At 34.0% G+C, this 14,122-nt stretch overlaps 2 protein-coding genes across 4 annotated transcripts; one reads left to right on the forward strand and one right to left on the reverse strand.

Annotated features, from left to right (window-relative positions):
• Positions 1 to 3,560: 3,560 nt before the first annotated feature.
• On the reverse strand, positions 3,561 to 9,612 carry LOC139856801 (cysteine-rich receptor-like protein kinase 2). 3 transcript variants are annotated; one of them, XM_071845507.1, is made up of 9 exons: positions 9,405 to 9,612; positions 8,668 to 9,204; positions 7,045 to 7,719; positions 6,813 to 6,920; positions 6,092 to 6,228; positions 5,357 to 5,567; positions 5,032 to 5,266; positions 4,771 to 4,924; positions 3,561 to 4,162 (listed from the first exon to the last, which is right to left on the reverse strand). In XM_071845507.1, exons 2-9 carry the CDS (start codon positions 9,155 to 9,157, stop codon positions 3,836 to 3,838), a joined length of 2,337 nt encoding a protein of 778 aa, XP_071701608.1. In that variant the 5' UTR covers positions 9,158 to 9,204; positions 9,405 to 9,612; the 3' UTR covers positions 3,561 to 3,835. The 3 variants fall into 3 exon arrangements, with proteins under 3 accessions (XP_071701608.1, XP_071701606.1, XP_071701607.1); XM_071845506.1 differs by adding an exon at positions 4,633 to 4,670 and having other exon boundaries at positions 4,000 to 4,162; positions 8,668 to 9,612; XM_071845505.1 differs by having other exon boundaries at positions 8,668 to 9,612.
• Positions 9,613 to 10,462: 850 nt separating this feature from the next.
• LOC139860193 (uncharacterized) lies at positions 10,463 to 11,195 on the forward strand. Its single transcript, XM_071848966.1, has 3 exons — positions 10,463 to 10,613; positions 10,734 to 10,966; positions 11,013 to 11,195. The coding sequence occupies exons 1-3, from the start codon at positions 10,463 to 10,465 to the stop codon at positions 11,193 to 11,195; spliced, it is 567 nt and encodes a 188-aa protein (XP_071705067.1).
• The last annotated feature ends 2,927 nt before the right edge of the window (positions 11,196 to 14,122 follow it).

A 14,122-nucleotide genomic window follows, 5' to 3' on the forward strand; every position in this document is an offset into this window, starting at 1 on the left:
ATCAACCTTTGATTAATATTATGAACCAAAATATGTAATATGTGTTTTCTTTTTAGTTCATCGAAAAGCATTAGGATGATTGATTAATTACTCCGTAGTACAATATAAAGATATTTTATTTTTATTATTTCACCCGTGAACTCAAATTAATCATAAAGTCGTATTTAACAAATACTTCAGGGGTATGTTATGTAACTTATATTTAATAATTTCTATTCATGTGAATAGTAAATTAATTAATTTCGATTCATTTACTATTCATATGAATAGTAAATGAATTAATTTCGATTTACTATTTTGTTACTTGAGTAATATATATACATCATATATATATTTTATTTGACGTCTCGGTGTATATGTGTGTGACCCCGAAGGCTCAAATGATGTTGGCCATATAGTTATATGTTGTACCTTGCACATTAATCCTACAAAAAATACGTCATGGATAATTGATTTTGAAAGGTAAGGAATGCCTTGATATGCAAAGAGAAACCTTGACTTAAAAGCTAACAATTTGGAATTAAATGAAACTAAGAATTTGATAGAAGTCAAGAGCCCTGAGCTAGAGTAATGTGTTGGGTTTGTTGAAAACAAAAACAAAGATTGTATCTTTGTTTAGCTAGTAGTGATGTCTCTCAGATTTATTGATTGATTGATTCAAACTTTTATGAGATTTTTACGATACCTCAGATATGAATGCTTATCTTCCTAAAGTAACTCTAGACATGAGCTAAAGGATTGACACATTGGAAAACTTAGATGAGCATTCATATTATCCGAGGTAGCGTACAAATCACATCAAAAATTCTGAATCAATCAATAAATCTCAGAAACATCATTACTACCTAAAAAAGATATTACTCCGTATCTTTTATTGTTTTTCGGCATTGCTTCTTATAAAACTTCCCAATACGTAGCTTTGGCTTCCAGCAATTTTTTTTTTTCATTTAATTCTAAATTGTCATTTTTTAGGTTCAATATTTCTTATTGCATGTCAAGAAATTGTTTACCCTATAGAAATCTATTGTCCATCACGTATTTTCTGTTTCGTATGGATGTTCACGTGTCAGTCAATGAAACATTTGTATTGTTTAGTAATGAGACCAACCTCATCCTCCTTTGGTATTTCATCACTTAGAAACTTTCTTTGTTGCTCTAATCGGGACTCCAAATCCTCAATTCTTCTTAGCATTTCAATATTATCTCTCAATAGTATAATCTGGCAATCCAATTCCATTTGAAGTTGGTAAACTTTATTCCAAAGTCCCTCTAGTTGTTCCAGACCCTCAATTTGTGTCTTATGTTGTCTTTTAATGAGATCCTGCCCACTTTCACTTTGAATTTCCCAACTTAAATAAATTTTGTACCGAATTATTCTTGATCTAGTGCATGCTTAGTGTGCATATTGTTGAGCTCATTATGTAACCTTTCGACTTCAGCTCTCATGGAGAAAATAGCACACTTTCTCCATGTTGAATTTTTTCAATTAAACACTCTTGGATCAATTTCAAACACTTTCGGGATGGAACAAAAGAGGTTATGATGATTTTAAATGAGAAGTTTCGGTTGTTCAAGAAAAGATTTCGGTTTCCTCAACTAATTAGTAGCTCGATTGTGTAAATCAAATATAAACTACATCGTAAACAAATACCAGGGATGATTATGAACACTAAAAACTTAGAATTTACTAGATCAAATGATTTTCTAATGCTTAAATGAACCTACAGTAGCCTAATTCGATCTCTAACACATTCTAATCACTCAACTAAAATTATGAAGAATATTGAAGAACATGTTAAAATGAAAATTCAAGCTTTATTGATCTAAACTTCGAAATTATTTAACACTTTTAAATGAAATCTCCTGTAATGCTAATCTTTGAAAATCCCTCACTCAATCCAGAAATTCCTCAAAACCACATGATCACGATGTTGACTTCTTCAGGAAAAAGTCTAATAATCACATAAACAAATCAAATGATATTATTGACCTGATAATCCTCGTAGTTTGAAGATTCTTTTAATTTGATCAAGTCACGTGCTTTATGTCACGGAAAGTCTCTTGATTGCAATTTCTCGTCTATTTGGAAGAACACCATGTGACAAAGTTCAAAAGTAGATTATAACAACACAAACTAAAACTCGTAAAAAACAAGTTTGATTAGGTCAAATGGTAGATTTATGATAATACCTTGTATACGGTTTCAAATGGTTGACCTCATCAAAATTCGAATCAATCAATAAATCTCTAAATCATCATTGTTATCTTAAAAAGATGTCTTTTTTGTGATTTCAACATTTCTTCTTATTAAACTTCCAACACGTGCCTCTAGCTTACTGTCTTCAGCCAAAAGGACTATACAAACGTACAACCTTGATAATCTTAATTAATTTACCTTGTACAGTCTTAATTAATTTACCTTGTACAGGGGTCATTCTGGATAGTTAGAGTTAGTTTGGATATGCTAGACTTGATATTTGAAGTCTTTGTGATATTTTCTAGAAATTGTGCTTCAGGAATAATACGACGAAGTTGGAGGTCGTAGAACTAAGAAATGCAAAAGGTTAAGTGAGAGACTTGCTGTAATAAAATTTCTATAAGTTATGGTTGCTTTCGTACTTGTCGAAGACTTTGAGGACTAAAGTTGTAAACTGATTTCTATAAGGGTCAAGTAGTTGATTCCTTATCATCTATTCTTGATGACATTTTGTACACAATCGAACTAGTTGTTAGAGTTGTGATTTCGTTTATAGTTTGGTTGTTTAATTTTGGTTATCATCTTGTTTTCCAGATTCCAAATCATTATACATTCCTATATTTCGAAATCATTCTATATTGATTTGAGTAGTTTTCACATGGTGTCAAAGCGGTGATCAATCTGGTATGATTCTATAGTAGTTGCTGCTGCCTTATTCTGTGCAAAATGGGGATTCTATTTGCAAAATCAATGTGGTATGGATTGTTTTTAACCTCAAGACTTGTTAGTATCTGATTGTTTTTCTTTTGTTTAATACGTTTAATCTAGTTGAATCTTCATGGTTAAATATTTAGTCACAATTACAATCAAATTCGATCATAGTAGGAGCCCCTCCAGTTTCACATAGGTACCATCCTGTTCTTCTCTGTTTGTTCTGATTATCCTCTTTACCATGTGACAATGATGTTTAACTAGAAACCATGTGAAGGAAATGTGATAGTTCCATGATGCACGTTAGGTGTTTGATGAAATGCCGAAAGCAAAATTGTCAGTGATTTTGTTCTTATTTATGTTTACAAATAAAACTTTAAATGTGATTTATACTTTAGTGCAAGTGTAATATCATATTGAACATTGAATAGTATGATTAAAACTACAAAGCCAATATTTAACATGACTATGATTAGGATTTCATTTCTATTGAGATGTACTTGCATTGCTTGTTTGATTTTTCTTTTAGATCAGAGTTTCACTATACAATTGCAGATACCTTGCAAGTTCTCCTTAGGTTTAGAATTGGTATGTTAATCCTAGGAAATTGATATTTGCTTTGCGTACATCATGCACATTTTCTTAGGTGTAATTTAACAAAAGTAAAAAAACCAAGTTTGATGATGTTGTCTACAATCATTATTCTACAATGCAACACAATATTACAAAATTGTAGTGACCTAGATTGGGATAGAAAAACTACATTGGGAGTAATTAGCACCTTGGTTTTTGCCAAAAATATTGACCAAAAACCCCAGCCATTACCTGGGGTACCAGATACTTGGAGTCAGATGTTATTTGCATCTTCGTTGGAAAAATATCTTGGGATAAAAGATTCCACTTCTGGAAGAAATCTGAAACAAACATCTACCTTGGAATAAAAGAACTATCCGATATTGTGGGGATAGAAACAGGATTGTTTAGCCTAAGTCTTAATGTATCGTCTAGTTGTATGGTGCTTTCAGGTATATAAGGGGGATTTGAAGGCAAAGGTAGGGGTTCAATATTCATCGATAACATTTGTAGAGCCATAGACATGGTTGGTCTAAGTGATGCAACTTCTTGAATGCAAAGAAGGCCTGTGTGTACCACACTTTGTATTTCCTTCTTGATTTTGATACTGGTTTCTTTGTTCAACATCAAGTTTTGATCATAAAGCTCTTCTATTGAACCTTGATTAAAATGCTTCCATGCCTATCAAAGTCAATGATGGCAAAATGGTTAGCTTCAAAAAATCTTCTTAAATAAATTTAGATACAAAAGTCATGTATTCTATTAAAAAGGTTAAGTTACATATAAGATTCTTATTGAAACAACCCTCAAAGCAGACCCAAGTGATGCACGAGTCGCGTACCCGTCACACCCCCGAGAGTCTATCGCCCCTCACAACTAAAACAGTGGAGTCTATCGCCCCTCACAACTAAAACAGTGGACTAATCAGGTATTTTTAGGTTTCAACTGAAAACCATGGTGAAAGATATTAGTTAACCACTACTTTAAGCTTACAATGGACTCTCAATATCATTCTATAACCAATGTGGGACGGTTCTTGACACTTACCATGTCTTGTACATGTTATGTTAGTTTTTTTTAATGAACAAAATGTTGTTTTTCCTATTTGAATACAAGTCCACCGATGGTCTGTGCGGAAGTAGTCTATTTACCTTTGTGTAATGCTGTTGTTGGAATGGACAAATGCCTTCTGTTCGGAGAAAAATTTGATCTTAGGTAACAATTAATTTTATACTTTACATTGATTGTACTGCATGTGAAAACATCTTAGCCTCAAAAATTGTACTTACAATCGTAATCAGGCTGTCAGTGTATTCTGATGTCGTCTGTATTCCTCTATTTGGCATACCTGTAACCACCTCGAGTAAAAGCACACCAAAACTATACACATCCACCTTTTCAGTTAATTGACCATGGGCAATGTACTCCGGAGCCATATATCCACTACAATAATAAAACACACAGCAAAAATAATAATACTAAATATAGAAATTGATTAAACAACTTGAGATTATTAGGCTTAAGGAAAACAAAGATAAGGATGTAGTTACAGTGTTCCTGCAATTCCAGTGCTAATATGATTTTTGTCTTGTTGAAAAGACCTTGCCAACCCAAAATCAGCAATCTTAGCATTAAGTCTAGAATCCAACAAGATATTAGCAGCTTTTATGTCTCTGTGAATGATCCTGGTTTTACTGTTTTCATGAAGATAGACCAAACCTTCAGCTGTCCCAACGATTATTTTATATCTTTTTTCCCAGTATAGTTCCTTGCCTCTAACTGCATCTGTGTAAGTTCATAAATGAAACCCCATTTTCATTGACTGTGTTTTGGAGACTATATAATAAAATAACAAATTATACTAGTAGTTCTTACCAAAGATGAAATGATCGAGACTTCTATTTGATAGATATTCGTATATGAGAACACTCTCAGGCCCCAAACAACTGAATCCTATCAGTTTGACCAAATTTTTGTGGTCAACACTACTAATGATGTTGACTTCATTGTAGAAGTCCCCTGCTCTATGTCTGTGGTTGAGGAAAAGTCTTTTGACAGCAATATCTCTTCCATCCGGGAGAACACCCTGTATCAAAGTTCATTTGATTGATCCGATGTATGATGGACTAAATATTGGTAATGGTGGGGGCATAGGGGTTCACGCCCTGACACCCCATAGCTACAAATGTTGGCCAAAGTTGATCGGCAGGGACATTCAAACCACGTATTTCTTTTGAAAACCCACCAAACTCACCATGTAAGAGTCGGATGCATGTAAAACACCTCCACCGAATACCCTTATGTGGAAGGAAAGATATCATCCCCTTTGTCAATGGTTGTAAATTCTTGCCAAGAGTGGGAATCGAACAAGCGCCCATTTTGGCAAAGGCTTCACATGACGGGCCCCAGCTTCTAAGGCAGCGTGTACCACTGAGCTATTAGCTCATTGGTCATAGCCACAAATGTTGAGTGAGTCAAATATGACACCCACATTATAAAATGGGCAGCCAATTGTGGGCCAGGGGTTGCCGCGTTTTCAACCTTTTGAAACTAAAAACTACATGTTAATGCAAGAAGACATTCTCATGCGGTTACATATAAAAGAAGTACCTTGTATACGGTTCCAAAACCCCCTTGCCCAAGCTTGTTGGCCTCATTGAAAGAGCTAGTGGCTTTCTCAATCGTGGAGTATTTGAAGTTTAAACTACTACTATTCAACGTCTTCAACAATTTAGCATTGTCGGTACCTAGAATACGTGACAAAATCACTATGTTTATCAATCTATGTGATCATTTGTTGCTTTCAATATCGCAGTAATTGTTAGAATTTTGACAATCCACAATGATATCAATCAATTCGTGATGTGATTATTAGAAAGTTTTTTTTTTTCCTTGGACATTTGTGATCATTAGAAAGTAACGGATACCCATCACAACACACATCTTGGGGAGATTGTTAAAATACCTAATAGTGAGGTGTGTTTAGCTGATGGTTTTAGAAAGTAACCAATGGCTTGTAGCTCAATGGTACCCGATGTTTAAGATCCCTGGGCCACCATGTGTTTGGCTTGAATCAGGAACAGGCGCAGGTTCGAACCCGTTCCCTCACATTCTGGGTGAGGTATTTTAAAAGCACAGGTCCCTTTCGGGGTGGGGTTGGTGGTTGCCATGGGGAAATAGGGTTAAGGTGTCCTGCTAAAATACACTATTTGAATCAGAAGATAGGTCACCATAAAACCCTAGCTCACAAATACACACACTAGCCAGGTGAATTCTCTCCCAAAATCATAGAGACCTAATAATTGTACGAAATAGGATTTGAATCATCTACCTTTTCTTCTTGAGTTACTTCTTCGCTTCCATACATAAAAAGCGATAATAGTTCCAACTAAGAATGCCACCACAGAACTAATAGCCATTACAATAGCACGTTTTTTCCCTGCAACGACTCAAGCAGAAAACTATAAAAATGGCTGATTGTGAATATCTAAAGAAACATCTCAGTTTTGGTAATAGAAAAATCAATATAAAAAGCTCTGTCAAGAGTAAACAATTTCACTTACTCTTAAAGATACCCATGTGATCAGGCTTAGACAACTTGGACTCATAATATCTCATGAAGCAACCAGTAAACAATGCATACCCTTCTGACAAAGGTAAACAGTCTAATATTGATGTAGCTGCTTTCTGCAAACAATTTCCACATGAATCCGCATCTAATGTAAGCCAGCACTCAGCCACAACGGTGACCGAGTTGTTTTCTGTATTAGAACTTTGAACCTGATAGTTCTTAGTTTTAGGTACAAGATCTACCGCTTGATACACAGCCTTCAATACTGACCGCTCAAAGCCATTGTTTCTCCTTGTGGTATTGGGACATATATGTCTGTCTTCTTGACCTGTATACTCTCCAAAGAACCTATAATTCTCATATCGGAGAAAGCAACCGTTAAGATAAGTCCGCCCACCAGTCCTAGGTAAGCAACCAGGAATAGAAGTACGTGCTATAGTATAGCATAACTGGCATTCACTGGTAGAAATATCACCGTAACATTGACCAAGTGCATAAACGCTACTAGAATCTTCGAGTGCTTGCCTAATTACTGCTGTACCAAAATGTGAACCCATTTTGTTTTTGACTTCCTCCATTGCTTGAACAAAGTTCGAAATAGATGCTGCCCTCGTCATATGTGTATTTTTACAAGTTTGTTGGACGACTTTGCTTATGTCATTCCCTCCTGAATAATACAAAAGTTGACACGTTTATGTTGAGAAGGATTAATTGATATTTTATTTATTAGAGAATATGCAACTATATCAACGAAATATCAATCAATTCGGTCCAACAAATAAGAAGACAACAGTTACTTAATTATCTTTTCAATTTTTAGCATGCTTTTTCAAGTCTAGAGCTTTTGCGATTCCGCCGCTCAACAGGGTACGGGGGTATTAGAGTATATTTAGCTAAACCACCACAAGATAGTCTAGTGGTTGGGTCCCTGTTATCCTTGCAAGAGGTCTAAGTTCGAATCTTGTGGTGGCCAGGAAAGGGTTGGAAAGAGCCAGAGAGTAATTCTATTCGGTTGCGTACATTAGAGTATGAGGTTGAATTACCCGCCCTTCAGAGTAACCCGAACAGGGAAACCTTACATGCCCAATCCCGATTGTGGGCTTATGTCTGTTATGGTTATTTATGGTTCAATAGGGTTTTATGTAATCTATAAATACCATATCAATAATACAAAGATATTTTCATGGGTTTCATTGTTCAACACTATAAACATGAATATCCATATTTGAAGTTTTCATTTTCCAGAATTTATTCAACTTAGTTTTTTACACATTTGGTTTGTCTAGAAAATATTAGTTGGTTGTTTTGAAGGTTATAATTTGACCATTCCAAGGTAGTCCAAGTGGTTGGGGCCTGACATCCTTGCAAGAGGTCTCAGGTTCGAATCTTAGGGTCACTAGGGAAGGGTTGAAAAGCCAGAGAGTAATCTTGATGGGTTGCGTACAGTAGAGTGTAGGGTCGGATTGCTCGCTCTCCCGGGTAACCCCGAACAAGAAAAACCTTAGAATTTTTTTTTTTTTTTGTCTTTTGAAGGTAATTATATGTTTAAAAAAACGCAACTTAGCAATTTTAGAACACCTAAAAGAACCTCAAAATTATATTTAAGGGATTTAACCTGTTTCATTGCCCTCGTTTGTCTCAGGATTGAGAAAATTGATATTAGAGTATCTAATAATACATCCAGTTTGCAGCGCACGCCCCTCAGACAATGGAAAGCACTTCAAGATCGAACTAAATGCGGTATCCAAACATTGTGTACAAGAAGTCGGATCCAAAGTGTTCCAGCAGTCTGCAAGCACATAAACAGACTCATTTGGCGTGTCTGACAATACAGTATTTTGCGCAAAGTAGTTTTCATTTCTTGGTGCATCCCTAACAGAATCTGAGATGGCCTGCCTCACTGAATCTCTAAACGCGCTACTCCTTGTTGTATTCCCACATATTACTTTATCATCATCTGGTCTTGCATACTCCTGATAGAAACTGTAGTTATCTGTTCGCGTGAAGCAACCGTCGAGAAAAACTGTGCCACCAGTACCGGGAAAACATCTTGGAATGACAGTACTTGCTTCAGCATAGCATATCATACAGTCGTTTGAAGACATATCGCCATAGCATTCAGAAAGTCCATACACACGGTCTGGTTCTTTGCCTGTAGATGCAGTTCCACTAAGTGAAGATTTCATTTGGGTGCTAATTTTCCCCATTGAAACGACGAAGTTGGAAATATAATCGATTTGATTGTTCATAGTCCGGTTATTACATTTTAATGAAATGATATTTGATCCGGGATTGCCCCCTTCTGATCTATAAACTGAAACTAATATGATGATATTAATAGTAATAACTAACCGTGCAGCTCCCTTCATCAGTTCAGTAGTTGTATGATAAGCATGCTGCCTGACTGTTCTGTTATCTATAATGACAGTTTGTTGGGATCTGATTAAGATGAACTTAACAATAGAGGCTTTGCATTGATTATAAGTAAAACAGAAACTAGATATCTTGTTCGTGAGATCCTATCGATACAAACCCAAATATGGTATGTTTAAATGATAAATCAGAAAGATAATCAATTAGAACCACAAATGCATCCGTACAATACATTCAGGATAGTCCACCATCAGTTTGACTGGAAAATGTTTCAACAGTTCTAATTTTTTGTATTATTTTATTATTATTGACTATTGACTATTGACTACAGTGTTAGTTGTGGTTACCTGATTGGTTCTTAAGGTCTTCTTTGAAAAATCTGTTCACTTTTTGATATAAAAAATATCTTTATTAATATTTGATCAATAAGACCATTCTCATCGCCCGTCTTTGTGTTTTTATTGTCAATTTGTCATCGTCATCGATGACAACCGATGGATTCAATCGCCTTTCGGCTGTCATCCGAAGATCGCCATTCTCATTGTCATGTTATAGGGTATTCGGTAACGGTTGGTAGTGGTATATTCTTTGAAATATGAAATACTAGATTGTTTAGTAAAAAAATCAAAAATAATAATATTACCATTGCATTATAATGACTTTTTTTTTGTTTATAGTAATTTTTATCTATCTTTTAATGTTTATCTATAAATCACAACGTTTACCCGATTTTCTCACACACTATGACTCATTCTGCTATCCTTTTCACACATTTTTTTTTTTTTAACTTTTTCATATTTTAAAATGAATATTAACGTTGCCGAGGAAATTCGAGAAATTGTTTATGCATACGATTCATTTCAAGCACTCGACTCGCATGATTGATAGTTTGAAAAGGAGGAGGCTAAAACATACATACCGAGAGCACGTCGTCGATTTATACACTTGACCATCAAAGTAGTGCAAAACGTTTGTTTGACGATTATTTTTCAAATACTCCTAAGTTTCCAGCGGATTACTCTCGGAGAATCCATCGGATGAGCCGACCCTTGTTTATCCGTATATGTTATTTCCAACTACCGTTGCCCGATTATTTTGGTTATTTTCATCAAAAGCGTGATGCTACTGGATTGCTTGCTTTTAACGTATTTCAAAAATATATGTTGGCTATTAGACAATTAGCATACCGTACGTGCGCCGATCCTTTTGATGAATATTTACACATGGGTCAACTAACCCAATATGTATGTTTGGACAATTATTGTAAGTGTATGTTTCACTTATACTTGATTGTGTGTTTGCGAAAAGCAAATGCACACGATGTTCAATGTTTGATTTCCAAATATCAAGAAATACATGGTTTCCCTGGTACGCTCGAAAGCCTCGATTGTATGGATTGGGTTTGGAAAAACTGTCGAATTTCATGGAAAGGTCATTACATACGAGGTGATCAAGGTTGCACAACAATAATGATTGCATCATACGATTTGTTTATTAGGCGAGCTTATGGTGGACATGCATGTTCAAACAATGACATTAATGTGCTTAAGTGATCTGACTTGTGTAAAGATTTACTTCAAGATATAGCTCCACCGTGCATCTTTACGGTTATCGGGGCACAATTCATACTATTTAGCAGATGTAATTTACCGAGAATGGGAGATAATTGTTAAATTGTCTAAATGTCCAGTTGATCCAAAGACCGCTAAATACAAGAAGTTTCAAGAATCTACAAGAAAAGACATAGAAGGAGCATTTGGTGTGCTATAAGGTCGTTAGGGAATCATTAAAAACCCTGACGAGCTTTTTATTTCAATAAAATCTGACGAAATATATATACTTGTATTATCTTGCACAATATGATCACACAAGACAACGAACGTGTAATGTGTGGACTTGTCAAAGATTACCCGTCAACTTGTCGTTCACGACGAACATTTCAAGAAAGGCTAAAGCTATAAATATGTGTTATACTTTCATTTCAGTGTATGCTATATACCCTAAAATTACCATTGTAGATCACATACTTTCAAAAGTGCATCTATGTATACAAAAGGTTATCTATTACCAACTAAACCGATTAAATTGTTTGGGTGTCATTTTTTAATTTTGTTTTAAAGATGCCATGAACATTAATATTAGACAACCGATGATATTTTCCTCACTTTACATTGGAGTTGTGATGATCCGGGAATTTCTGACTAAATTTAAACTTAATCTTTATATGATTTCGACACGATAAGCAAAGTCTGTAAAGTTGAGTCTCAAAAAGTTTGAACTATTTTCATATATTCATGTAACCTTCAACTGTTCCCGACGATTCACGAACCATTATGTGTAAATAAATATATAAATAAATAAATAAATAATATATATATATATATATATATATATATATATATATATATATATATATATATATATATATATATATATATATATATATATATATATATATATATATATATATATATATATATATATATATATATATATATATATATATATATATTATAAATTAAAATATTATGTGAGTTAATTAATTATATATGATATTAAAATAAATCTATATGTATATGTAAAGTATATTGTATGTATATTTATATGGTCTCGAATTCATTTAGTATACGATAATAGCACTCGTTTGTCAGTCGATCGATATTAAGCAAGTTTAATTCAAACTTATATGATTTTAAAATAAACGGTGATCCGAAAATGAGTTATATAAGTTATAGGCTTATTAAAAGTATATTTAGGATTTAATTATTTAATTTTAACACTTTTGTATATTTCACCCATAAATGAGAGGGATAGTTGAAGTACTTTTTATTTAATAAATTAATGATTAAATTTTATACCATAATGACCAAAATAAATAAAACTATTTAATTTAAAAATATGTGATTTTTTCAAAGACTTTTATCCGCCACTGATTAACGACGGAGAACGAAATTCAGTCCAAGAAAGGTGACGGCTAAATTGATCACATGTTTATTATTATTATTATTATTATTATTATTATTATTATTATTATTATTATTATTATTATTATTATTATTATTATTATTATTATTATATTATTTATATTATTATATTTTTATGTTTCAAATGATCCGTGAAAGACATAGTGTGCTTAATTGATTGAATAATTGAATGATTTAGATTTACTGTGTTTGATTGAATTATTAAAGCATACACATACATACACCCATGATAAAAAAACAATTGTGCATCTGTTTCTATGCTTCCATTCGACCATCTCTTTTTCTATATAAACATTTCAATTTATAAAGCACACAATAGATATATATATATATATATATATATATATATATATATATATATATATATATATATATATATATATAGATATAGGTATAAACTCTTTTGATCATCACCTTGGTTCACCGCAATCAATTCATCATGAACCACAACCATCTTCACCTTGATTATTTTCATCACCACCGACAACCAAGAACAACTCCACAACCACCTCTCACACCCACAACGATTACAAACAACCATCACCCTTATTTCGTTTCAACTTATGATCTTGAACCCATCACCGCTGCCATCACCGTTGGGTTACCATCATCACAATCACCACTTGATCGTGGCCATCTCCACCATCACAACCGCACCTACCACACCTCTCCTTCTCCCTCTAACATCTCTCTTTCTCTCTTCCAATTCTACTCAAACACCTACACGTTTTCTGTTCCTTGTTGTCGAATTCAAACCCAAACCAAACACCATTTAAATGTACATGTGATCTTGCTGCTACTTGAATATCTACATTTTCTGTGCAATAACTACCTCCCATCCGCCACTAACCGCCACCCATCACCACCACATCGAACCCATAACCACGACTCACCACCTTTGTATAACCGTCACCATGAACACCCATAAAAACTCATCGAGCTCTGTTGTTCACTACTGTGATTTTCCTGCTGTATACCGTCTGTGTGGCTGCTACCATCACCGGAGGACCACCACTCAAACCGCCATTATCCACTTAAAACCATCAGTTATCATCATGCTCAATCACCTTGGAGATTCCTGTTTCTATTTCCTAATACAACAGTGAATGATGATGGTGTATGTTGTTTTGATAATGACGATGATTATTTTATTTTTTTTTGTCGGTCTTAAACAGCAGGCGTGTCCTCCCTTGCTTTGATGGCCGACATACCATCAACTTATAAACCCCACTTGAATTAGTTTAATAAAGATAATAAATGATGGAGGAGTTAAAATCCCGTAAACCCTTTATTTTCATTTGGATCGGATTCCTTATTTATTTCACAACCTGGACCATATGATTTATGAAGTTGGGCCAACACAAGCCCATGTACATGATTACAAGCCATCAGCAAACAAACAAGGTGTCGATCTTGTTTCTGGAATTTTGTTTTATAATGATAACAAGATAGATAATGATAGGGAGATGGTGATAAATTGGATGATGATACCGATTGATTGCTGCAACTCGTTATCCGTTTCTAGTAAATTAACAAGTAGGATGATTATGATATTGATATGATTATAAATATCGATGATATTGAGGAGATAACGATTTTAGGATTATGATAACATGATTAGTAAATGATGATAACATGGTTATGATTATGATTAGGATATGATTAGGGTTAGATAATATGTATAAATGATTTGATGACGACGGTGAGAAGTGA

Source organism: Rutidosis leptorrhynchoides, chromosome 7, assembly GCF_046630445.1.
Source record: "Rutidosis leptorrhynchoides isolate AG116_Rl617_1_P2 chromosome 7, CSIRO_AGI_Rlap_v1, whole genome shotgun sequence".
In the NCBI taxonomy this organism is placed as follows: Eukaryota; Viridiplantae; Streptophyta; class Magnoliopsida; order Asterales; family Asteraceae; genus Rutidosis; species Rutidosis leptorrhynchoides.